This window comes from Enhydra lutris, unplaced genomic scaffold, assembly GCF_002288905.1.
Source record: "Enhydra lutris kenyoni isolate GAN:26980312 unplaced genomic scaffold, ASM228890v2 scaffoldscaffold94, whole genome shotgun sequence".
In the NCBI taxonomy this organism is placed as follows: domain Eukaryota; kingdom Metazoa; phylum Chordata; class Mammalia; order Carnivora; family Mustelidae; genus Enhydra; species Enhydra lutris.
The window spans coordinates 3735195-3761477 of record NW_019154178.1 but is presented as its reverse complement, the minus strand read 5'-3'; the positions used below and the strand labels follow the sequence as shown (position 1 = coordinate 3761477).

The 26283-nt window shown below is 43.5% G+C and overlaps 1 protein-coding gene across 1 annotated transcript in view; it reads left to right on the top strand.

The window, feature by feature from the left end:
- Positions 1-407: 407 nt before the first annotated feature.
- The window catches only part of LOC111138834 (spectrin alpha, erythrocytic 1), a 65825-nt gene continuing 39949 nt past the window's right edge, over positions 408-26283 (top strand). Inside the window, 19 exon segments of the mRNA XM_022490736.1 lie at positions 408-644; positions 1633-1758; positions 3412-3552; positions 4280-4426; positions 6366-6499; positions 7051-7195; positions 9435-9589; positions 10544-10679; positions 10782-10883; positions 11073-11210; positions 11839-11949; positions 13456-13533; positions 13678-13833; positions 15895-16099; positions 17758-17939; positions 19303-19546; positions 20777-20899; positions 24700-24917; positions 25768-25860. Of these exon segments, the coding sequence (XP_022346444.1) occupies positions 408-644; positions 1633-1758; positions 3412-3552; positions 4280-4426; positions 6366-6499; positions 7051-7195; positions 9435-9589; positions 10544-10679; positions 10782-10883; positions 11073-11210; positions 11839-11949; positions 13456-13533; positions 13678-13833; positions 15895-16099; positions 17758-17939; positions 19303-19546; positions 20777-20899; positions 24700-24917; positions 25768-25860 (2871 nt within the window).

Below are 26283 nucleotides of genomic sequence, written 5' to 3'. Positions count from 1 at the left end.
TAGATTAAATTCAGAATGATCAGTACAAGTCAACACTTTCTAGCCTCTGTAAAGAAAATAAAATTACAATTCTTTTTCATCCCTCTGAGATGTGTGATTTTGCTAATTTAAACTTGTCTCCATCATTAATCCAAATTAATTCTATTATAGGACTTAATAAATGATGGCACATATTTATGTGAAAAGTTGGGAAAACATAATCACTGATAAAGAATTACTATCCTAAAGGGTAGCTGCATATGGTTGAAATTACATAAATATCCTAGTGTCTTGTGACAACAGGTTTTTACAGGCTTCAAGACATCTGAATGTAAGTTCAACCTGTGAAAACACCTTGGAACACAGAAAGGGACATCACAGAGATTTGAAAACCAGCAAGAGATAGAAAATTTTTTAACTTTCAGGCAATGGAGAGTGGTGGACCGAAGGTGCTGGAAACAGCAGAGCAGATCCAGGAAAGGCGTCAAGAGGTGTTAACTCGCTACAGAAGGTTCAAGGAGCTGGTTGCTGAGAGGGGTCAGAAGCTTGAAGATTCCTATCACTACCAGGTTTTCAGACGGGATGCAGATGACCTAGAGAAGTGGATCTTGGAGAAACTCAAGATTGCCGATGATAAGAGCTATGAAGATCCGACTAACATACAGGTACTCCATTCCTGTGACTTCCCCAGAGCAGACTCTAAGATCTCCAGGGAGGGAAACATTCTTGTAATGTAAGTGTGTATTTAACTATAAGGGCATGATATCATAGAAAGTTCAGACTTCCTGTTAGGGACCATAATTCTGTCACTAAATGGCCCGTGTCCTTAACTTCTTAAGCCCATGTCTTATGTACAGAGGAAACTCACCCTATGAAAGTAATTCTGGTCTGAAGTTCTGCTATGGGCATAACAGTGACTGAGAGTTCGAAGAAGTTATGACCTATGAGGAAACTTTAATATTTCAAGGTTATGAAATGTCAGGGCTTCCACTCTGCTGGGAGATTTTTCCCAGGTTTCTCCCAAGGGGTTATCCATGCCCTTGCTCAGTCCATGTGACAGGTGTCAGGAGGAGGCTCCTCTCCTTCCTTCTATCACAGCATGTGACAGAGTCATGACCAGAAGAAAGGGTTACCTACCTAAAAGGGGTAGTTGATATTGGAGAGGAAGCATCTGGATCAAGAACAGAGTGATATCTATTAAAAAGATTGATACACGTATGACAACAGGAGTATTAACTAATAAGCAGAAACCTCTCAATTTAAAAAAAAGGCCATTATATTAATGATCATTTTCATCATTGTGTTCAGCTTTCCATAGCACTTACTTCCTCTATTCTGAAGAGGAACAAATATGGGACATCTTTTCATTCTCACCGAAGGCAAGTGAGACTTAAAAATAACAGGGTAATTACTGGAAACTCCCCAGAGTCATGGGGGACAGGACAAAACATTTTCCTGGCTCCCCTAACCTTGTGCCTGGATTGGCCTGAAGTGGTCATTTCTTTTAGGATGTGACTTCTCCAGCTCTGGTCATGGGTTATCTCTTTATCTGGGTTGTGAAACAAGTAGTTCTGCCCAAAAGTAAGAAAAGGAACTTTATGCTCTAGGCATACTAGGGTTCATTAGCCTTAACTTCTGATTTCTAAACTTCAGGCCAAGTATCTGAAGCATGAGTCCTTCGAGGCAGAAGTACAAGCAAAATCAAGGGTCATTCCTGAACTGGAAGAAATCAGGGAAACCCGATTTGCTGAGGGGCATTTTGCCCACGAGGACACCAAGGTAAATGTATGGTAGGGTTCTGTAAGAGACGTTTCCAATTGTTGATTATGTCAGCAGAGTTTTAAGTTACTATGCCAGGTCTAAAGCTTGATATAGGGGGTTTGGAACCAGGGTTCCTGCCTCTTATCTTCCACTGGGGTGGGGCAGGAAAGATGGTGGACGTCTTCATGTCCCCTGGGGCAGGAAGAAGAGAGCAATGATACAAAACAGATCCTGGGATGGCATCGCATTCCTCCTTGGCCACCGGAAGACAACTTCCCTTAAGATCAAGCCCTCTTTAACCTGGTTGCATGTGTCTCTGATGAACTGGCTTTCCCAAATGCCATTTCTAACGATTTCTTCTGACCTCAGAGTCCTTGTCCCTCACACTCTCCAAACAAGGGGTGTGGCGTCATGTGAGTCTTCTCTGAAATATCTCTCCCTTGTCTGTGATACCTCCCTCTCTTCACAGCCCACATGCTGTGACTAATATTATAGTTCTTGAACTCCACTCTTCTGCTCATTTTGAAAAACTTCTAAAATCCCTTCTCTTCAGAAAATCTTCCCTAAACCCTGAAGACTGAAGACCACCATCACTTTGGAATTCATTACTCATGTATCAATTCTTTCCTGACAATTCACACTCTCTTCCAACACATTTGTGTTGATAGAGTCAATTCAGGAGCTCTCCTGCATGAGTAGATTAGTTTGTTTTTACTGTTGAAGTTTGTTTGAAATTGTCACACCGAATTTATGTGACACGGTCTTTCTACACTTCATACAAATTCTAGTCCATTTTACAGTCAACAAAATATGGTCGGAGAACACGGACTTTAACAGAAGAGAACCTTATTGAAAAGAATAGTCCATAACAAGAAAAATCTCAAAAATTATGTATTGATATAAAATAGATTTTTTTTCTGTATTACTCACAGCTTTGTGTGCCACTAATCACCTACATTAATTAAAATAGTTAAGACATGTTTGAGACATCTTCACAACTATCAGACTCACTGAGCTCCATCAGACCACAACACTGGAGAATTCAGGGAGAGATGTGATCTCCCGGCTACCGTAAACAATGGTGTAGTTGAAAAATTCCAGATTTCTGAGGACATGCCATAGACAGTACCTTGAATTTGATAAGTTATATAATCTGTGATCTTCTAAGCTAACCTGGCATCAAAGCCTGCAATTACATAGTCTTAAATTCTCTTACTGCTTTGGTGCCAGTAATTTCCATTATAAATTAGCAACATTGTAGCTCTTACTCTTCCTGGCAAACACTCATGCTAAATTTCTTCCATGACTTGCCAGTACTTAGAACATCTTCTGCCTGTCCCCTACCTGTGAAAATCCTATCTGTTCCTCAAGCTCCAATTCAAATCGAGCACTGTTATGTGAATCCTTATTCCATCCTGTCTCATTATTTATGATCCTTTCATCCTCTAAAACCTCAAAGCATTTTTACATTTTTTTCTCATGTGCAGATCACGTGTGGCTTGATTTAACATCTACTCCGAGGCACATCGATTTCCTCCTTTAAATATCTGTTGAGCAATTAATGCACTAGAGAATGCAATTTTTATCCAGGGCCCTCTCTGCACGTATCTCCAAGTCCTGCCGCTCCTCAGTAGGTACGGTGCCTGAGCAGTTTTGTGTCTCTGCCCAAAGGCCCATCTGGAAGAGCTGCGCAGACTATGGGACCTGCTGCTGGAGCTGACTCAGGAGAGGGGCGTCCTGCTGCTGCGGGCCCTGAAGCTTCAACAGTACCTGCAGGAGTGCGCTGACATCCTGGAGTGGATTGGAGACAAGGTACGGGACCCACAGGACACAAGCAGGGCTTTCCCTCCCTGTCCCAGGCACCCCCCTGGCAATCTAATGCAGGCTGCTGGGAAAGCAGTCTGGGTGTCTGTTTCTGGATTTTGTTCCTTGAAAGAAGCCATTCTGGCAAAGATGTAGGGGTATCCCAGAGATTAGTGACCTTGTATGTAGGGAAAAGTGCCCTGGGCTTGTCCCTGTCTCCCTCCCACCATCCTTCGCTCCTCCTCCTAAGTTTTTGCTCTTACTCTGGATTCAGGCTGAGGGTGTTACTGGCTCCTCTCCTAAGGGCTGCCTCTCAGTACCTATAACTAAGGAGGTCTCTATTTTTGGAGTATCTGATGGAGAGGCCGTAGGTAGGACTGCAGAGGCCCCCATGTGAGGGCTCAGTCCAGGGCTGTCGCAGACACCAGTGGGTTGAACTGAGTAAAATCAGGATGAATTTATTTTTCATGTTCCAGAACACACAAGGGCACTTCCAGGAGCCTTGACCAACCATGTTCCTGATCTTTCCGAAGGATTACCCCAAAGAGCAATGTCCCTGGGACCTGGATACTCCCTCAGGAAATATACTCCTGCCTCGGGCTCTCTCCTGAAGGGCCTCTCCCAGGCTCCACCAGCCACTCCTTCTGAGCTCTCCTGGGAGGGTGTGCAATGGTTTTGGGCATCTGATCTGCAAAAATTACTTGCTACTGACTCAACAGACTGCCCTTACCCACAGGAGACCATAGTGACGTCCGTGGAGCTGGGTGAGGACTGGGAGCGCACCGAGGTTCTGCATAAGAAGTTTGAGGAGTTCCAAGCAGACCTGGAAGCTCGACGGGAGAAAGTGGAAGGAATAAACCAGTATGCCAGAGAGTCCGCCGAGGTGAGGTGGGGAGCAAAGGGTCAGCGCGGGGGAAAGGTTCTGGTATCCAAAACCTTCCAGCCATCAGTAGATGGGCTAAGAAGGACGTGGGACATTGTGAGAAAACAGGGATGCATGACCCTGTGGCAACATGCCCGGGGCAATTTCCTCTCCTGTCTGGGTCCATCTCTTGTCCGTCCACGGAAATAGAGGCGTGAGCGGGTGACCCAGTGTTTGTGCGTGCACACGCATGTGTGTGGAGGTCCTAGACCACAGCGTGGTAACTCCTGGGCAGAACGCCCATCACCCATGTTCATGCTGTACCCTTTCCTCATGAAGAAGAATGAGAATGAAGTAGCAAGGGATATAAAATACTGGAGCGCTCTCCTAATGTATACGATGTCATTATACATGATGTTTTTGCGAGAGGGGAAGACGGGAGGTAGTTTAACTTTCATTCACTCAAGACAGTGTTTAAACAGATTTTCAGCATCTGAGCAAACAATTTGGTGTGGGCATAAATAATATTAGGATATGCGGGAAGACTGGGGAGCCCGTCTGATTTCATGTGCCGTGAGGGAACTAGAAACTCTGACTGTCGGCTGCTGTGCCCGTCCCTTTGGTTTCTTCATTGCCTCAGCTCTCATACAGGGACACTCCTTCTGTAGTAACAGAGCAGAGACTTCAGGCTGAACGGGTATTGGAGTACAGGAAGTAAACTGCATCTCAATTTTTTTTTCAGGTCACGTTTCCAACAATCTCTAAACTTTCTCTCTCCACCACCTTTGTCTCATTGTGGAAGTTTCTCGGTTATTCAGTGCTATCTAACACACTGTCCCCAAACTTCAAACAACAAACTTGTTCTTTTTCCCCGATTTGGTGATTCAGCTGCCTGGCTAGGCAATTCTCCTGATCCCACCTTAAGGGCTACAGTTGGGGTGGAGGGTCTAAAATGGCCTTGCCCCCATGTCTGGGGCCTTGGTTCTCACTTTCCAGGAGTGCATGCTTTGTGTATGTGTCAGTGGCCCAAAGGTAAGAACAGAAGCTGAAATGCCTCTTGAGACCAAAGGGCAGGAGCTCGGATCATTCAAGTCACATTCTATGGTAACCCAGGCCTAGGCCAACCCAGACCCAAAGCCTGAGGAAATGGACTTCCCTTCTTGCAAGGAGGCTTCATGGCAAAATAACATGGCCGTTTTGTCTAATCGACCATAGGACGGATCGATTCTTACAGAGCATGGCCTCTGCTCTTGTGGAGTGGGACCCACACACAGCTACAAATACAAAGGCCGTACATTCAGGGAGGGGAATGTAGAAAATTCCATCTGGAGAGGATTCAGAATGGGGATGGAAATTCTAAGAGACAGGGACAGAAGGAGTAGGAAGACTTGGATGCATAGGAACTGCTCGAGATTGCCAAGTGTCCAAATAGGCTGATACCATTACCTTGATCTAGTATACATACATCTCAGTGCTCATTGCAGATGATTTGCAACGATGCATGAGATTTTCTGCAAAATTAAATGTGTGTGCATGTAATTCTGGGAAGAGGGAAACATCTCTCATTAGATTCTCAAAGGTGTCGGGACCCCAAAGGAGTTAAGAACCACAGTAGTAGAGTTTTGGAAAATAAAGTCCTAGTTCACAGAGGGAATTTTTTCTTCCTGGGTTTTCCCAGGACTTGGCAGGCATCAACAGGGTGGAATTCTGAAAATAACTTCATGGCCGGGTAATCCGTTAATAGTCCTTCCCAGGGCCGTGAGCAAAAGATAGAGTATCCAACGGGTTGGCTTCTGGATCTTGGTAAAACTAGGGCACAGGGCTATGGTGAAGATTGGCATCTGGCTAGATGATCTTTCTCTATGCCTGGCAAAGTAGGAACCAGTGTGAAATGAGAAGTGTTCAATGATTTTTGGAATAGGCTCACCTTTGCCTATCCTCAGCCCTGGTTTCCTTCCAGGAGAACCATCCTGAGCTGCCCTTGATCAAGCTGAAGCAGGATGAGGTGAACGAAGCCTGGGAACGTCTCCTCAATCTGGCTCTGCAGCGGCAGGAAACGCTGTCCAGTGCCGCAGACCTCCAGCGGTTCAGAAGGTATGAATCTGGCCAACACGTTATGGGAACCTCTGCAACAGCACCGTGTTTGTGCTTGTGCTAGCTTCTGGCTAAGGTTAGCAATTAGTGGCCAGTATCTCAAACCAGAGTAAATCATGTGCTTGCACCTGAGGCAGCAAGGGAGAGTGTAGTTAAGGCAACTGTGACCCACCACACAGCCAAGTGTGCGGTGACTGGATCCCAGAGCAATGAATCTGACACAGGTGAATTAGTGATGGAAGTGCTGCGAGATAAGGAATGTGTATCAGGACCTGGATGGGAGTGGAAGGTTGAGTGGGAAGAAAAAAGACAGTAAGAGCTGACCCAGATATGGGAGGTATATCTAAAGGCCCAAGGACCAGATAACGCTCAGGCTTCTACATCTCAAAGGAAACCATCACAAGCAGGAACTCTTACATTACTTTTTGCTAGTGAGTAGGAACTCAAGGTAATTGCTAAATGAGTGAACCAGGGTGGTCCTTGCTGTGTACGTTGTTTGCCCTGGAATGCCTGCCATTGTCTTTGTTGGGACTTATGTGGCTCTCTGGCAGGGATGTGACTGAAGCCATTCAGTGGATCAAGGAGAAGGAGCCTCAAGTCACCTCTGAGGACTATGGCAAAGACCTTGTTACCTCTGAGGCCCTGTTTCATAGTCACAAGGGCCTTGAGAGGAACCTTGCAGTCATGGAGGACAAGGTAAGCCACTGTTGGAAGCCTGGCTGGTCTCTTGGCCTGGGAGAGGTGTTTGGTGGATACCTTGCCTCCAGAGGACACAGTAAATTCACTATTTTGATAAAGGAGAAATTCCTTATCCCTGAATACACTTCCTTGTTCTAGTTCATAACTTTTCCATGGAGTTTTATTTAAATATATGTACATGTTTTATATACTCGTGTGTGTGTGTGCGTGCGTGCGTGTGTGTGTGTGTGTGTGTGTGTGTGTGTTTTGTAAGGTACTTCATGATTTAAAAACAAAAAAAGCTACCTCCAGGAATGGTTTCCTAATCTTATTCAGGACCTGCAGTCAGAGAATCTTTCCTTTTGTAAAACCACATTTCTGTCAGTTCCAGCTGAATCCTATTTCTTTTTGTCCTTCTCTCAGTAGATAAGGGAAGAAATTTATCCTTCTTCTTCACCTTCTCACCCTCCTCCTCCTCCTCCCCATCTGCTGCCCCTTCCTTCCTTCCTTCCTTCCTTCCTTCTTCTTTCTTATCTTCTCCCTTCAAATAAACTCAGAGACACCTAGAGCATGTTACTAGATCCACTTTTCGGTTCTCTTCTGAAAGCTGGAAGACCCTAGTCCCTATCTCTAGAGGAAGAGACAGAGGCAGGTTCGAACTTGGAGTAAGCCCCTACCCGTGATAGGCTCCCATCCTTGCTTCTTCCCCTTACGACATTACCCATAACCTCAACCAACTCCTCCAGAGTGTGTACAGTGGAGTCAGCCCTGAAGGTCCCCACATGCTGCCCCTGACCATAGCTTTGTCTCTAGAACCAGTTTCCGAAAACTATCCCATTATTCTATTTCTTTCATTCTTGCTCCATTTTTGTATTTTGACTTTTTCCCCTAATAATGAATAATAAAATCCCATGATTTGATGCATAATGATAATGAAATTTTAAATCCTAGACAACACCTGATTGTAGTTAAATATAATGTAAGCACTAATGGTAACATGTGGGAAAGTCACCCATACCCACATTTTTGACCCTTGCTCCTTAGGAATTGTTCTCAGAATGGTCTGGTATTGCTAGAATTCTTGGCAGAAATTCTCCTGGGCAAGAGTATCTCTCTAATTCTCACAACAGTATTTATGAGACAGTATAGAGTGTGGTGAAGGACAGTCTGAGGTCCAGCCTTGCTTCTGACACTTAGTAGCTGAATGACCTTGACCAAATAAAATACTTTACCTCTCAGTTTTCATGTGAAGGAGGAAATAAAAATAGTTTCTGCTTCTGAGTGTTATTTTAAAAAGATAATAAGTCAGTGCATGTTCAGTGCTGAGCAGCAAGCACTCAATAAGAGACAAAAGTGGTCAGTACATTATTATTGCTGATATAGTATGTTAGCATATTAATACAAAATTATCTTTGAAAAACAGTGTGGAGAGTGCTCAAAAAATTAAAAATAGAGCTTCCCTATGGCCCTGCAATTGCACTATTGGGTATTTACTCCAAAGATACAGATGTAGTGAAAAGAAGGCCCCAATGTTCATAGCAGCAATGGCCACAGTCACCAAACAGTGGAAAGAACCAAGATGCCCTTCATCAGACAAATGCATAAGGAAGATGTGGTCCATATACACTATGGAGCATGATGCCTCCATCAGAAAGGATGAACACCCAGCTTTTGTATCAACATGGACGGGACTGGAGGAGATTGTGCTGAGTGAAATAAGTCAAGCAGAGAGAGTCAATTATCATATGGTTTCACTTACTTGTGGAGCATAAGGAATAACACGGAGGACATTAGGAGAAGGAAAGGAAAAGTGAATTGGGCAAAATTGGAGGGGGAGATGAAACACAAGAGACTATGGACTCTGAAAAACAAACTGAGGGTTTTGGAGGGGAGGGGGTTGGGGGATTGGATGAGCCTGGTGATGGGTATTAAGGAGGGCACGTATTGCATGGAGCACTGGGTGTGGTGCATAAACAACGAATCTTGGAACACCGCATCAAAAACTAATGATGTATTTCATGGTGACTAACATAACACAATAAAAAATAAAATTATTTTACTTTAACATTTTAATTTACTATTTGTTATTTTTATATTTATTATGCATTTTATTTAATATCTTTATTTATTTTAATTTAATAAGTATGTTACTGTTATCAATAGTTATTAGTTGTTTTGTCAGATCCCTCCCATAAGACTTGGTCAGGATGAATCAGAGTGCTTGGATTTCCCATTAGGTTTCTTTTTCATCCCAAAGGTGAAGGAGTTATGTGCCAGAGCAGACAAACTGATGCTTTCCCATCCTCCAGAGGCATCTCAGATCCAGCAGATGAAAGAGGACCTAGTCTCCAACTGGGGGCACATTCGAGCCTTGGCTACCAACAGATATGCGAAGCTGGAGGCTTCTTATGGGTCAGAAATCTCTCCTCTCTGTTGCTCTGACTATCTCTACAGGGTTCAGATATGACATCAAAAGCAGAAATAAAGAGTGAAAAGAATGGAATAATGAGGGACCCAGCCCTCCTGCCTGTTGGTGGTGGAGGCAAAGGAAGCTTTGTTTGTTAAGGGAAGCCCTCTGCTGGCGGACATAGCACCCAGCACGACTCCTCCCTGCACTGTACCCCATTGGTCTTCCTCTACTTAGAAACTGTAGAATGCTATCAAATGGCCCAAGCACCTGGAGAAGCAGCTAAAGAAGCATCAAAATCCCCAGCCCTAGCTCAGGAACTGAAGTAAATTTCCAAGCTGAACAGTGTAAAAATAAATCTAGAATTATTTCCTGAATGTGGGTTAGCTTGCCAAAATGTTGGGTATCATTTCAGTAGTTAATGTTTATAGTTAGTCATTAAAACACCAGAAAGCAGTGTTTATCTTACTTTTAAATTCCAAATTAACTGGTGACCATTTAATTATTTGAATAGGTAAACGTTTTAGAGCCTTGTTTTTAGTCATAGGGTTAAGGGTGAGCTAAGGCACGCCAGGGCTCCTGGCCTTGACACTGGTCCCCTTTCCTGCCAGGTGCCCAGTGTTATTCATGTGTCATGTCTTATTTATTGGCCCCATTGAGAGGACTTTATTTCACTTCATGGGCCTCTGGGGTGGTGTGACCTTGTGATGTTGGAGAAGCAAGGCGCAGATGCCTCATTACACAATGACGCACCCATCCCGGGAGTAATCAACCTGGAGTGAAGGACAACCTGCCCGACGTGCCCCACTAAAGAAACAGGAAGCCCATCGTGGGGAGGGAAGGGGTAGGAAGAGGTAGGATTAGTATTGTATATCTCAGCTCAACCCAACCCTACCTCTTGACTTGGTCCACGTACACCTCGTTTCTCCTTCCTGTCCTTTACCTTACCTTTCCTTTAGGTACCAGAGGTTCTTATCTGACTATGAGGAGCTCTCAGGCTGGATGAAGGAGAAGTCTGCTCTGATCAGTGCTGATGAGCTGCCCACAGATGTGGCTAGTGGGGAGGCCTTGCTGGACAGGCATCGACAACACAAGGTAGACAGGAAGAGACCCCTGCCACCCACGGGAAGAGGGAGGGGCCAGGAGTGCCAGAAGGTTTCTTGCTGCATTTTAAGACATTTTGTCTTGTGGCCACAGCACGAGATTGACTCTTACGATGAGCGATTCCAATCTGTCGATGAGACTGGTCAGGCTCTGCTAGATGCTGGTCATGAAGCCTCCGATGAAGTTCGGGAAAAGGTAACCCAGTTGAACAGTGGGTGGAATTTTGATACATATTTTGCTCCACTTAATCTCATAATAATATGAAGCATGCTACCCACTCAGACCTTGAAGTCGTAAGAGAAAAGCCCACTTCTTGTCCATGTATGCATCTTTCCAAAGGCCTCGCACTTACTAGATGCTCACGTTGTCTCTTCCTTTCCAAAGATGACAGCACTTGCCAATAGCTGGGCAGCCCTGCTGGGGCTGTGGGACCAGAGGCAGCTTCAGTACCTGCAGTGCCTGTACCTGCACCTCTTCTATCGCGACAGCGAGCAGGTGGACAGCTGGATGAGCAGACAAGAGGTAATGGGGGGGAGGGGGGCTTAGTGAGTGTCCAGAAGCCATTTCCCCCACACCTCATTTATCCCATGACTACCATCGGAACCCTCACAACCACTTCTGTGGTCTGGAGATTGTCTTAGGAAGTAGAGGGTGATCTACAGGAAGAAGATGAGATCAGCCCCTTCTTTGAGGCTCTTACAATTCCCTCATGAACAGATGACTAGAAAAGTACCTAAATACAGCAGAGGAGCATTAACCTCCACTGAACATAAGGCCAGATGAATATCACATTGCTGAGGGGTCAGGAATAGAAAGTTGTGATGAGTCAGGGAAGGTCAACCAGAGATTTCCTGGAGGAGGTGACTGGTCCTTTTGAGGCAGTGTTGGGAAGTCAGAATGGAGCAGGGATTGGCCAGGACAACTCTATGTGGACAGAACCAGAAACAAAGGTGATCAAGTTGTGTGAGAGGATTGGGGAGGAGTCTGAAGTTCCTGCTGTTCAAGGTTGGTCCCTACCCACCAGCCAACCATATCCCACCTTGCTCTCCCAGCGTCTCCTCTCCATCCTTAGTCCTTGTCTCAGAGATGCTCCAAAAGCAATGTTTCTCACCAATGAGGAAGAGCTGAGATGTGTCTCTGTCTTCTACAGGCCTTCCTGGAGAATGAGGACTTGGGGAACTCCCTGGGCAGTGTGGAAGCCCTTCTTGAGAAGCATGATGACTTTGAAGAGGCCTTCACCGCCCAGGAGGAGAAGATCACAGTGAGATATGGGCTCTGGCATGGGCACCGGCTCTGTGTTTGTGTCACTTCATACAACACCCGTCCTTAGAGAGAACCACTTATCACTTTCAGACATAACATGAGGGTTCTTTTCGAAAGAGAAAACATTCAGAAAAGTAATCATACCCATTTTTACCATCACATCTTTTATTCCACAAAGCATTTAGAAAATTTTTAAAGAGGAATTTTTTTAGCCACTTATGTTTTCCCAGTGAAGTGATGATTGTTTTATTTTTTTTCTGCAGCATAAACAGATATTATTGGATCCATATCTGACACAGAATCATGACTTGGAAGTTTGAAGTGTATTATTTACTTTTTCAGTTTTTTTCCTCTCCAGTAATGTCTCCCATTTAGTTTTCTCTAGTAACATCTAGATGTCTAAGCAACATCTATTCTTTTCCTGTACATCTTCAGCTTTGTGTTTCTTCTCCAAAGTGACCACAGCTTTCCTGTGAACCCTACACTACGATGCCCCAGAAACTGGTCAATGTATAAGCCGGGCTCAGACAAGTGTGGGAGGATTTTATTGGTCCAATGTACTGTATGTCTTTGGTGGTCCCCTCAGCTGGTTCTGGCTTTTAACCCATACATCCTACCACTGGCAACAGCAGCAACCAGAACAATAGAATTCCAAGTCAATACGGGGATTAATACGGTCCTTACCCATCCATATGCTTGCTCTGTTGATTTTTATTGGTAAAAACTAACTAACAGTATAAAATAAGTTGTTGTTTATAAAATGCTATCATGTGTTTTAGTTATTTTCCCATTCTCTATCACTTAATCCACCCTGAGTTCTAACAATTTGAGGAGTTCATGAATGAATATCAGTAAAAATTTTTAGCCCTTCTTCCTATGAGGCTAGAGATATAAATACATATAATCGGGCAGAAAAGGGAGGGAGGGAGAGCAAGAGAATGAGAGAGTGAGAGCGAGAGGCTGGCCACTGGACATGACTATATCCACAGTGCTTCCTCTTGAAAACTTAAGAACAGGAGCACCTGGGGGGCTCAGTCTGTTAAGCCTTTGACTCTAAGTTTCAGCTCAGGACTTGATCTCCTGGTCGTGAGATCAAGCCCTGAGCAGGGCTCTGCATTCAGCATGGAGTCTGCTTGGGATTCTCTCCCCCAACTTGAACACATGCTCACTCTCTCTCACTCTCTCTAATAAATAAATAAATACAGTCCTAAAAAAAATTAAGAATAGATCAAATATTCACCTTCAAGTGACATCAAAATTCATTTACTATAACCTCGATATTAAAAATATTATGGCATCAAAGAGAGTAATTAACTCATCAACTATACATTCTGAAACGGAATCTGTAATAGAAATCAGAACTAGGTCCCAGATGTCTGACCCTGGGAGTTGTTCTCTTCCCACATTGCCACGCTTTCTTTTTCAACAGCTAACCCGGTGGTGGCCACTTACTCAGGGGACTCTGAGGGAAAACCACTCCAGTTTTTGTTGTTTTGTTTTTCAGACCGTCGACAACAATGCAACGAAGCTGATCAACGGTGGCCATTACGACTCTGAGAACATCGCTGCTCTGCGGGATAGCGTATGTCGGAAGCCCCGGACGCGCGTCTGCCCGCCTGTGCCCTGGGGCCCGGGGAGGAGGTGGGGCCCAGGGACCGAGCTGGGCAGTGAACCCCGTGTTCACACTTGGCTTTGATGACCATGAGTTTCATCTTCGTTTTTGCAGCTCTTGGCCCGGCGGGACGCCCTACGTGGGAAGGCGGCCACTCGGCGCAAACTCCTGGAGGATTCCCGGCTTCTGCAGAAACTCTATGAAGATTCAGATGACCTAAAGAACTGGATCAATAAGAAGAAGAAGTTGGCAGATGACGAAGATTACAAGGTAAGTGGGTTTTTGGACCCTGGGCACACCCATCAGGACTGTTTCAGGGGGCCGGAGTCTTAGAGCTGAAAGGACTGGTGAACCTCTTGCCCTGAGTCCCTCAAGGCACGATACTTGGTTAAAAGCAAAGAATCTGGTTTCTGGATTTCCTGTGTCCCACCACCTCTCATTTCTTTTCTTCGGCACAAATTCTCTTTTTCCTTTCCTTTCCTTTCCTTTCCTTTCCTTTCCTTTCCTTTCCATTCCTTTCTTCTTTTATTTGTTCTTCTTTTCTTTTTTAAAAATTTTATTTATTTATTTGAAAAAGAGAGAGAGAGAGAGAGAGAGAGAGAGAACAAGGGGATGGGCAGTGGGAGAGGGAGAAACAAACTCCCCCTGAGGAGGGAGCCTGACACAGGAGCTCGATCCCAGGACCCTGGGATCAGGACCTAAACCAAAGACAGACTCTTTACTGACTGATGCATCCAGGCACCCTTCTCCAGCACAACTTCTAATGCCCCATAACGGAGTGGGGGAAGGGAGGCATGGCGCCTTATTTAGCTGCTTCTTGTCCCTCCACCACCTCTGCTGCTTCCCTCTGCACCTTGTAATAGAAACATTATGTCTGATCCCGTTGTAGGTTCAAATTTACTCAAAGCTCCTAGGAACCCAAAGGTAATCTCAAGGTTTGACATAAAGCAGAGTTACACAGTTTTGTAGCTAGAAGGGAACAACCCCTCATTTTATTGATGAGGAAACCAAGGATTTGAATTGGAAAGTGACTTGCCCAGAGTTACCCAGTTATTTGGAAGGCATTTTAACATAAGTGTTAGAGCATGAATTCTGGAGAAGGTGAGCCTGGGCTCGAATTCTCTTAGTTCTGTCTTATTTATGTGACTTTGGGAAACCCTTGACTTCTCTCTAAGCCATAGATTTCTCTACCTTGGGGTTGTGTAAAACATGGATTTTTTTCATTCACAAGTGTTATATACTGCAAACTATTATATCCACATATATACACTCATACACTATCACACTTAGTTGAGGCTAGAATGAGTCTCCTAATTTCTAGGCCAATACCTATTCACAATATTTACTTTTGTTTCATATCTTTATAGAACTATGGGCACCTTATCTGTACCTTTCGTCTTGTTAAACTTGGAAATATGTGTTTGTGTTCTTGGGAGGAGGTGTGGTTCCTGAGTACAGAAGGTATATAGATCTTCTCTAGAGGAAGAGACCATGCATCAGGACAGAAATGGGAAAAAATCTGTCATCGTTCATGACAGCTCCCTGTTTTGTTTTTCCTTCTTTTTTTTAAATTTCAAATTTTTATTTAAATTTTAATTAATGAACCTATATGGTAAAAGGGGTTCCAGGAGTAGAGTGCAGTGATTCATCACTTTCATATAACACCTACTGCTCATCGCAAGTGCCCTCCTTTATCCCCATCCCCCATCTCGCCCATCCTCCTGCCCACCTCCTTTCATCATCCCTGTTTGTTCTCTATCATAAAGGGTCTCTTATGGTTTGCCTTCCTCTTCCTGCCCCCCTCCCCTATGTGTATCTGTTTTTGTTTCTTAAATTCCACATATATGAGTGAGATCATATGGTACTTGTCTTTCTCTGACAGATTTATTTCTTTTAGCATAATACACTCTAGATCCATCCATGTCATTGCAAATGGCAAGATGTCATTCTTTTTGATGGCTGAGTAATATTCCATTGCTTATATATACCACCTGTTACTTATCCATTCATTGGACGATAGACATTGGGTTCTCCCCATAGTTTGGCTACTGTTGATCATGTCTGATTGTTAATTCGTGCATGAGGTGCCATATTCAAAATGATCTTTAGGAGATGTCTAGGCTGCTCGAATTGATTAGCCATGTGTGATGTGTGGCTAGGAGGGGTTGGCCACATGAGTTTGTTCACTTTCTCTGGCTCAGTATTTGAACTAGGACAGTTCCCTTGTTTCCTCTCCTTAATGCAGTTGTATTTATAGTGAGAAGTAACCCCTATCTTCAAAATTTCTGCTTCCCATTCTTCAGATAAGTTTCCTTTATTGTTTGGACTTAGGACATACAGAACTTGAAGAGCCGCGTTCAAAAGCAAGAAGAGTTTAAAAATGAATTGGAAGATTATCAACGCCTGCTCGATACACTGGAGAAAACTGGCCAAGAGATGATTGAGGCTGATCACTACGCCTCGGACAAGGTGGCCGAGCGTGTGGATGAGGTGGTCAGTCTCTGGAAGGAGCTGCTGGCAGCTACAGAGCAGAAAGGTGAGAAGCAGAGGTTTTGGTGAACATCTACCTTCTAAGTTCTGAAACCTAGCATTTTAATCTCTACCACCTTGAATTTTCCTGGTGACCTCCATAAGAAGGGAGGCCACTCATTTCTTCCTGTATTGAACAGAGTTTTTATAAGTTAACATAAGTTTACCACATTATATACATACAACTTTATGTTATCTTCAGGCACATAGGTTTAAGTGAAATTACTTCTGTTTTCTTCTCTTTGCTCCCCCCCCTTTTTTTTTCTGTCTCCTTAACAAATATTCCAGAGCCATGAATCCAGTATTGGCTATGCACCTGAACCTGGTGTTCTCATGTTAGATTTTCCCTACTTGGGTTCTATAGATGAGACAAGATATTTTGATCCAGGTTATTAAAGTAGACATTACAAGATTGTCAGCACCACATGTGATGTTCTTACAATATTTTATTCTTTTTAAAAATTATTTTTATTAACATAAAATGTATTTAAAATATATGTAAAAATGTATTATTTGCCCCAAGGGTACAGATCTGTGAATCATCAGGCTTACACATTTCACAGCACTCACCATAGCACATACCCTCCCCAATGTCCATCACCCAGCCACCCTGTCCCTGCCCCCCCACCCCCAGCAACCCTCAGTTTGTTTTGTGAGATTAAGAGTCTCTTATGGTTTACCTCCCTCCCAATCCCATTAAAAAAAAAACAATATTTTATTCTTATAAATGGAGTTTGATGATGCTTTTTTCCACATATCTGAAAGTGTTCAGGCCCTGCTGTAAGCTCTTAAAAAAATCCCCACATGTCTGCTTGAATAACCTCTACTTACATTTAACCTCCCCTCTCTAGAAAATCAGTCAGTTGTAGTAATTAACACAAATAATGAGGTCTTCCTGTCGATATTCTTCTTGTGAGACAGAGACTCCACTTATAGACACAACTTTGCCCTGGTTATAGACTACATATACCACACTGATTCCTTTAGATATCAACCCAATTTGGCGTTTAGGGGGAAAAAAAAGCAAATTTACAGTAACAATAAGATGGTACTGCTACTCCCCAGTATCAGGAGATACAACAAGTACTTAGCAGAAATAATGTAAATGATCGTTCAAAGAATAAAGAATTTAGCTGAGAATGGTGTGGACAATCAAGAAATTTTCTGGAAGAGAAAATTATGAGGCAGCGCTCCTGATGAAGGACAGGTACCAGGAAGGGCTGGTAATGTTCTGAGAAAGACATTTATAAAAAGATAGTTCACAATTTCAAATGGAAACCCATCCCGATTTTTATACTTCTCTTGGGAAATGCAGAGTTTGGGTTTGAATCCCTTTGAAAAGGAGGTCTTGATAGAGAGTAACAGTTGACATATTAAACACCCAAGATGGTCAGATCTAACACAATAGGACTACCTCCTCAGCAGAGAATAAACAGATTATTTATCTTTGTTTTGGGAATGAAAGTTACTATATTTAAAAAGAAATACCATCCAAATTGCACAAATTTAAGATTTTTTTTTTTTGTATAATCACATATGGAATGGATATTTTTTCTCATTCGGATATCAAAATATTGTATTTCCCCCTAAGTCTGATGGAAGGTGTATTACTGTGTAGGGAGGAAGGGTCACGGTGTCTGTCGCATTCTTACTGCCTCACTCCAGGGAACCAGCTGCACGAAGCCAACCAGGAGCTGCAGTTCAAGAACACTGCAGAAGACCTGGAGCGCTGGCTGGGGGACGTAGAGCAGCAGGTGGCCTCCGAGGACTACGGAAAAGGCCTGTCTGATGTACAGAACCTACTCAGGAAACACGGCTTCCTGGAGTCTGCTGTGGGCGTCCATCAGGTCGGTTGCCAGCTCTCTGGCCATAGTAGACCGAGCTCCTGTCCATGCTCTGAGCATACTCGTAATAAGTAACTATTGACAGAGAAAGAGAGCAAGGAACCGAAGGCAAAAATTCTAGAATTTTAGTTGGTCAGCTGCCCTTCCTAAGACCTTGTCTGGTGCAGCCATTGTCCTGGGTGCGGTTGTCGGAACCCCTTGGCCGGGGGAGCTTTGTGGGCTCTCACTCTGACTCCAGAAACTTGGGCTTCGTATTCCTGCTCGTCACCTGATGCTGATAGGACCTTTGATGCATCTTTTCACCTTCTCACATCTCTATATGCTCATCTGTACCTCAAGGTTTGGACAACATGGCCTCTTCCTGTCCTGGCATTCCATGGGTCAAAGCTTGCAAATATCTTTAATCCTACTACTTTATTTTTTGGTTAAGAACATTGAAGCCCATAGCTGTGAAGTGACTTCCATGAGGTCACAGAGAGAACTGGCAGCAGGGCAAGGACTAGGATGTGGATGTGTAGGCTCTGAGTGCAGGGTTATTCCCCCGACATCCCACCATATTGCCACTTGAGTTTATCTAGTCAGTTGTGAGATTGTGTGATTTTTCTGGAGAACCGACTTCCAGCTGACTCACTTTCTCATCCAAGGGCTCCTAGCTTGTACTTAAGGATGACTCTGTTGTTCCCTAGAAAGTCCTCCTCTCCTGATCTATCTTGTTAAAATCCAATTCTATGATGTCTGCTCCTTGGGTTAAATGGGAAAGACAATAATCTACAGGAAACAGAAAACAGGAAAACAAGCCAAGGCCCTTAGATAACTCCAGGGATGGCTTGATGGGGGTGGAAACAAGGTAACAAAACAGTGAGATTCTTTTTGGAAATACCCCATTTCATCTCCTGGGCATTGTTCCTGGGATGCCAAAAAGTTTAGCCTGGGAAGTTTCCGTGTTAGTCACACCTGCAGCTCATTTGCAAGGGAGGAGGGTGGGAGGGGAAGTGGACAGAAAGTGCCCCTCTGTTTTCCTCCAGGCCATGGTTTATTAACACTCTCTGACAGTTACTTGTGGTTTATTAATACCCCTCATAGTTAAGGCTCTGTGTCTGTGGTTTCCCTGATTTCCTTGGCGCACTCTCTGTATATTCTGTTTTTCTGAAATGTTTAAGAATTACTTTCCTATAAATAGCTTTTGGGTGATGATGTGGCCCTCGGTTCAGCATCCCCTGTCACTCTGTTTCATGGATCTGGTTAGAAGTCATCACACAGTACTGGGGGAAGCTGATTCTCCCCAAAGCCTCCTCATGCTGAACCCCCCCCACCCCTTTCTACTAAACGATGGCATTTCCTGACACCTATTCTGTCTCTCCCTCAGGATCAGGTGGACACCCTCACAGACCTGGCGGTATATTTTGAAAAAATAGACCATCCTGATGCTGGAGACATAAAAGCAAGGCAGGAGTCTCTAGTGTCCCGGTTTGAAGCTCTTAAGGAACCACTGAGCACCCGGAAAAAGACGCTCATTGACCATCTCCTCCTGCACCAGATCTGCAGGGACACAGAGGATGAGGAAGCCTGGATCCAAGAGACTGAGCCCTCAGTGGCTTCCACCTACCTTGGTTAGTCCCTGAGCATGCACGGGCTGAGCCATAGGAGACCCAGGTCTGCAGACTCTCAGAGAGATCTGGGACAACCTGAGACACAGTTGTGGGGGATGCAGCGTTTGCTCTCAGCTCTTCCCTGTCACACTCAGGAACAATTTTTCCATCTTCCATAGAAGATTTTGTTAAAATTCATACTGAACAGTTTATCTCCTAAAGTAAACATGAACAATGCCATGAACTGAAGGCCTCTGAGAAGAGCTGGAGGGCTCAACCATTTGCTACTTGCTCTAACTAAAGTTACCGCCAAGGCCCTTGGCTGAGCCATCCTGGTTGGTGCTCGAAGTCCCAAATAATTGTGTCCATAGGGTCAGTGCCTCCCTTCTGTGAAGCTCTTAGCTATGGGAAAGAGAAAAGTGGTGGGACAGCAGAGAAAGTACATACCTTCCTTTCCTTTGGGAGCTGTCCATCACTGCCGGTGCTGGGGTGAAAGTGGATGCACACCCACACCCAACAGCGGGAGCATCTGGAGGGGCTGAGGATGACACTGAAGGGGCCAGCCTGGGAGAACTTCTGGAAGAGAAGAGACCTTCTGAAGGGTGGACAGGCATGGCGAGCTTCTGGGAAGTCATTTCGTGGGAAGTACAGGGAAGGGAATTTTGAAGGGAAGAGGGGAATGTGTGGATAGAAGATAGGTAGTTGACATCTGGAACTGGGGTGCTGAGAGGCTGGAGGAAATTAATAATGTGTAGCATTGTTAATGCTAGCAGCAAGGGAGGCATATTTTTATAAGTTATTTCTAATCTTTACAAAGAAAACTTTAAAACATATAACACATCATTTTCATGGTGAAAAACACCTAAGTTCGAGCATTTGATAACTTTCTGACACCCATAGGAATTAGTAAGTGGAAGAGTCTGCTTTTTACATTGTAAAATCTGAAACAAAATTGGTTGCGTGCTATTGAAAGTTCTGGTTGAAGAGTTACTTGCCTTTATGCCTATATAGTGACTTATTTATTATCTTTTGTAAAATAATGAGTTGAACTTTCTCAGGACAAAGAGACAAGGGGAACAACAGTGAGCAGAGTTAATTCGGACAAATGATATAAATTTCAGGAAGTCCAGACAGAGACTACAGCCTCAAAGGGAAAAACTTGTAGGTCCAAGAGTTATAAAAAGTAGAGTAGCCTCTTCTTATTTCATACAATAGAACAATACCTGGACTTAGAATTATTTTTCTCTGTAGGCAAGGACCTGATTGTCTCCAAGAAGCTTCTGAACAGACACCAAGTCATCCAGGATAACATTGCCAGTCATGAGCCAAGCATCCAAGCGATAACAGAGAAGGGAAACAAAATGGTAGAGGAAGGTATGTATGGTTCAGATTGAACTGGTCAATAATCACATGCTAAACTTAAAGGAAGAAGTTTGTTCAATTTTAGGGCTCTAAGGGAATTTAAAGATATCTGATTCACATTCCCTTTTAATGCAGAAATTCCCCGTGGGCATTTCCGACAGACACAATGATGATACAATATTGCTTATATAATCCAATAACAGGAAACTCCCTACCTCATAAATCAACCATTTGTATTCTTCAGTTAAGCCAAAATTATTAAATAAAATATTTTTATGCTAATAATCAATATGATCTTCTGTAGAAGTTTTAGAATTTAGAATTTAAGTTACAAAGCCCCAGAAAACAAATCAGGTCCTTTTCCCACATGGGAATTTCTGGATCTGTGAAGACTTGTCTCAGATCATTTGCATTTATTTATTTTGATCATTTACATTTAAAGCAGTTATAGTCTGGATAGTTAATAGTACCATTTCTTTAAATTCCTTATTTGCATAGTCTCAGTATCTCTCCTCTTCCTGGTTTCTTGTCTTTAAAAACCCCCTACTGCTTAAAGATGATGTTTGAAAATGAACATCAAAACATCAAGTTCTGGCTGTGCTATAAGCAACATAGATTACATTGGATCATCTCTCCTTTGATTCAAGAATAATTTATTGCCAACAAAAGAAGAAGAAGGAGAAGGAGGGGGAGGGGAGGGGAGGGGGGAAAGAAGGAGAAGAGGAAAGTGTTGCTAGCCAGCATCCAGCTATCAAAAGTATAGTTTGAAATTCACATTGTTGACCAAAAATTCAGATCTCAACTGAGGGATTCAAACTTAAAATGTTTATTTACAGCTCTTATTTTACTATAGTGACTCATCTTATTTCTTTCCTTGAATTGTAATTGTGGATTTCATCTATTTCATTCAGTTCTATCAGTTTTTGTTTCATGTATTTTGAAACTATATTTTTGTGTGCGTACATATTTAGGCTTGTTGTGTCTTCTTAATGAATTAAAATCTTTCACATTATGATAGATAGCCCTCTTTATCCCTGGTCATACCCTGAAGACTACTTGGTGCTACATCAGTACAGCCACACCAGCTGTCTTTGATTCATGTTTGCACAATATATGTTTCTCCATCTTTTTGGTTGTAGTCTATTTGTTTATGTTTAAAGCAGATTTCTTACAGAAAGCATAGAGCTAGGCTTCACTTTTATGTTATGCAATCCGGTAATCTCTCTCTTTTATGGGATTGTTTAGACCATTTAATTTTTTTTTAATTTTATTTTTTATAAACATATAATATATTTTTAACCCCAGGGGTACAGGTCTGTGAATCGCCAGGTTTACACACTTCACAGCACTCACCATAGCACATACCCTCCCCAATGTCCATAATCCCATCCCCCCTCTCCCAACCCCCCCTCCCCCCATCAACCCTCAGTTTGTTTTGTAAGATTAAGAGTCACTTATGGTTTGTCTTCCTCCCAATCCTATCTTGTTTCATTTACTCTTCTCCTACCCCCTTAACCCCCCATGTAGACCATTTAATTTTAAAGCAATTATTAATATGGTTAAGCTTAAATCTAACATCTTGCTATTCATTTTTCTTTGTCCATCAGTTTCCACTTCCTTTGGATTAATGATGCATTTATTACGATACCATTTTATCTCCATATTTGTTAGATATAGTTCTGTGGGGTACATGTCTATGGGAGATGTGTGCATATGTGTTTATTCTAGAGTAGTGATTCTCCAATTATGGTTTTGATAATGCTAAGACATTATTTGCCTTTTTTATATTCATTCTTTTGTAAGTGCACAGTGAAATTTTCTACATGATTTTTGATAATGCCTTTGCTCCAGTGGCTAATAGAATATATAATTGGATATTCTTTTTTTTAAAAGTTTTTGTTTCATTTTCTGATATGGTGACTATTAATAGATATCACCATATGAGCAAAAGCTCTTAGGGGTCCTCAATAATTTTTGAAATTATAAGGGGATTCTTAACTGTAGGGAACAAGCTAAGACTTATTGGAGAGAAATGGACAGGAGATGGGCTAGTTGAATGATGGGGATTAAGGAGGGCACTTGTGATGAGTCCTAGGTGTTATATATAAGTGATGAACCACTAAATTCTACACAAGAAACTAATTTTAGAAGCCAATTTTACCATGTATGTTAACTAACTAGAATTTAAATAAAAGCTTGAAATGAATTTAAAAAAAAATATAAGATGATTCTGGGAGCAAAAATTTACGAGCCACTGTTCTGCGATTTAAATATATAGATCGTTAATGTATCACATTCTAACTTTATAAAAGCATACTATTTCATGTGTAGAATAAGATCCGTAAGCAGTATGTTTCCATTTCTCCTATTTTCTCCTTTGTATATCGATGTCACACATTTTAATTTTACAAATGTTATAAATCCCACTGTAGATTGTTGCTAATTTTGCCTTACCAGTCAATCAGCTTTAAGAGTAAGAATGGAGTAAAAAACCCTTTTATATTTATTCTATATGTATTCACATACATTCACCTATTTTGTCCTTTGTTCCTTTGACTACATTGATATTTTTACCTCATAATTTTTCTTCTACATGGAGAGCTTTCCCTAATAGCTCTTGTAGTGCAGGTCTGCTAATCCTACATCCTCTAAGCTTTTGTTGGTCTGAATGACTTCATTTGGAAGCACATTTTTAGCTGACACAAATTCTTGGTTGACAGTTTCTTTCTGGAATTAAAGATGCTGCTGCTTTGTCTGTCGACTTGTGGGGCTTCCGATGCGGAGTCTGCTCTCACTACTATCTCTGCTCCTCCCTGTGTAAAATACCTCTTTCCCCTGTTACTCTTTTAAGCTTTTTATCACTGGCTTTCAGAAATTTGATTACAGTATAACTTGATGTGGTTGTCTTTGTTTGTTGAACTTGTGATCACTGAAGCTCTTGGAACCTCCAGGGAGCACTCTTAAGCTGGAACTGATTTAACGATGGGGCCAGTACTGAGGTGTCGTTCTTCTGGTCCACTTTGGTGGGAGCTGATGTTAACTACTTGCAGCTCTATGTTGAGCCTTAGGGATTTGGGCCTCCTGCTTTTCCACCCCCTTGTCCTAACCTCGAGGAGTCTCCTGACATGGGCGTGTAAGTCTCAAACATGCGAGGAGACCCCCTGTACATCTCCAGGGCTCTGTCTGTGTGTGGTATCCTTCCTTGGCCCCCTGCTCTTCGAGCTTGAGTGGTCTTGCCTGTCCCGGCTCACTCTGCCTGCTCAGCTCCGTGTGCCAGCTCGTTTTGTGTGGCGTCACCCCGGCCCTATAGCCCAGAGATTGCCCTGCACGTGGGGGCACATCTCATTTCCTTCCCTTCTCTGAAGAGTCACAGTCTTCTGCCTGTGGTCTGGACGTCGTCATATGTTGCGGTCTGTCTTGTTTTCTCGTTGTTAGGGTGAGAGAACTGGTCGTGTGGTGATAAATCCCTTCTGGGCAGAATTGGCGATCTGTTGGATTTTCTGTTTATTCCAGAAAATACATGTTTTTGGAACCCTGGGTAGGACCCACACGAAGTCTTCTGTTTTCAAGTCTAAGTACCGCCGACTATGCCACACCCTTCACCACCACACAGACACACGCATCCTCCCTGACCACCTACTGATGTTCCGTCTTGGAACATTCTAACTCCCAGGAATTTAGGTGAATTGCCACACTGACAGCGTAAAGCAGCAGCCTCATGCCTTCCTTTCTCTCTCCCATGTCACCAAGGGGACTAAAGGAAAGTGATGTTACTGAGGGCAATACTCAACCTTTCTCTAACTCCTCCACAGGGCACTTTGCTGCAGAAGATGTGGCCTCTAGGGTCAAGAGTTTGAATGACAATATGGAGTCTCTCCAGGCTCGGGCTGGCAGACGGCAGAATGATCTTGAGGCCAATGTCCAGTTCCAGCAGTATCTGGCTGACCTGAATGAAGCAGAAGCATGGATTCAAGAGAAGGAACCTATCGTAGACAACACTAACTATGGGGCTGATGAAGAAGCAGCTGGGGTAAGGGGGCATGGAGGTGGACATTGCCTAGTTCTCACCAAATGGTACCGAATTAGATTGTGGGATGGCTATAGGTTCTGTGAGATTATTTGGGTGTTTTCAGAGTGATAATCTTTGGCCTTGCTTTGGTTGGGATAACCTCGGAGTTGACACAAATCCTAAAATGTACAGTACATTTTCCTGATCCCACAGAAGTTTATCGATTCCTTAAAGATTATCTAAACCCCAAAGGGCACGGCCAGAGATCTATGCATGTCTTGGTCCATCCTAAATTTCCCAGAATAACCTTGGGCTTTCACAAACCAACCATGGTTCTAAGATATATACAGTTTCATTACTTTATTGACATAAAATCAGGCAGACATGTTGGGACAAGAACCTCAAAGGTCATAATCACTGTCTATGTCTGCTTCTGGTTTTGTTCATTATCTCATGATAAGCCGGCCTAGTGTTTAACAAACCTTCAGCACTAGAAGTAGTTGTGGTGGGCATCTAAAGTCATGCCAGTATTTAATACCAAACACTGACGTCATTGGCTGCACCGTCTTCTAGCTGTGATGTGGGTCAATAAAACACTTGTGCAATTATGACTTCATTTTCGTTAAAGCAAAAGTAGTGACTATATTGAAATTGTCGATCATTTAATTCCTAGTTTCCCAATACTTGCAAATTTAGAGTTAAACAAACAAACAGACAGACAAACAGAAACCTCTCTTTATTATAGATGGAGAGTGTCTCTTACCAGGAATTAGGACAAGTGATACAATCCAGTTAATACCCGAATGACTCCCAAGAATGCTTAGGGCTCTTCCCGTACTCGCTTCTAACGGCCCCTCACCAACAAATCCAGGCTCTTCTGAAGAAGCACGAGGCCTTCCTGGGGGACCTGAGTGCCTTCGGGAACAGCATGCAAGCCCTGCGGGACCAGGCGGCGGCGTGCCAGGTGAGAAGCTGGAGACGCCAGGAGCCACACTCCCCGCCCGGCGACAGAGGATTCTCTTTCTTACTGGCTTGTACGTCCAGTAACCCAGGAAGCAGCTGCAAAGGAAACGCTAAGTTCTCTGGGCCTTATAAGCGGGAACGGTAGAGCCTCTCGGCAGCGGTCGCAGATCTGGTTCGCCGGGGCTCTCGCCGAACGCGATCAGACGCTCGCCGCCGTGCTCTCGCTTCCCACCTTCCTCGCTTCGGTACTTCCGTTCCCGCTTCTTCCCCGCCCGCCCCCGCGCACGCGCCGCCTCCTCACAGCCCCTCCCGGTCGCTCGCCTCCCTTCCGGGTTGCTGGCGCAGCTCACGAAGTGGCGACCGTGCACGACCTCGAGTAAAGCATAACCCCGACGGCAGGAAGACGCCAGTCTATCAGGAGGTC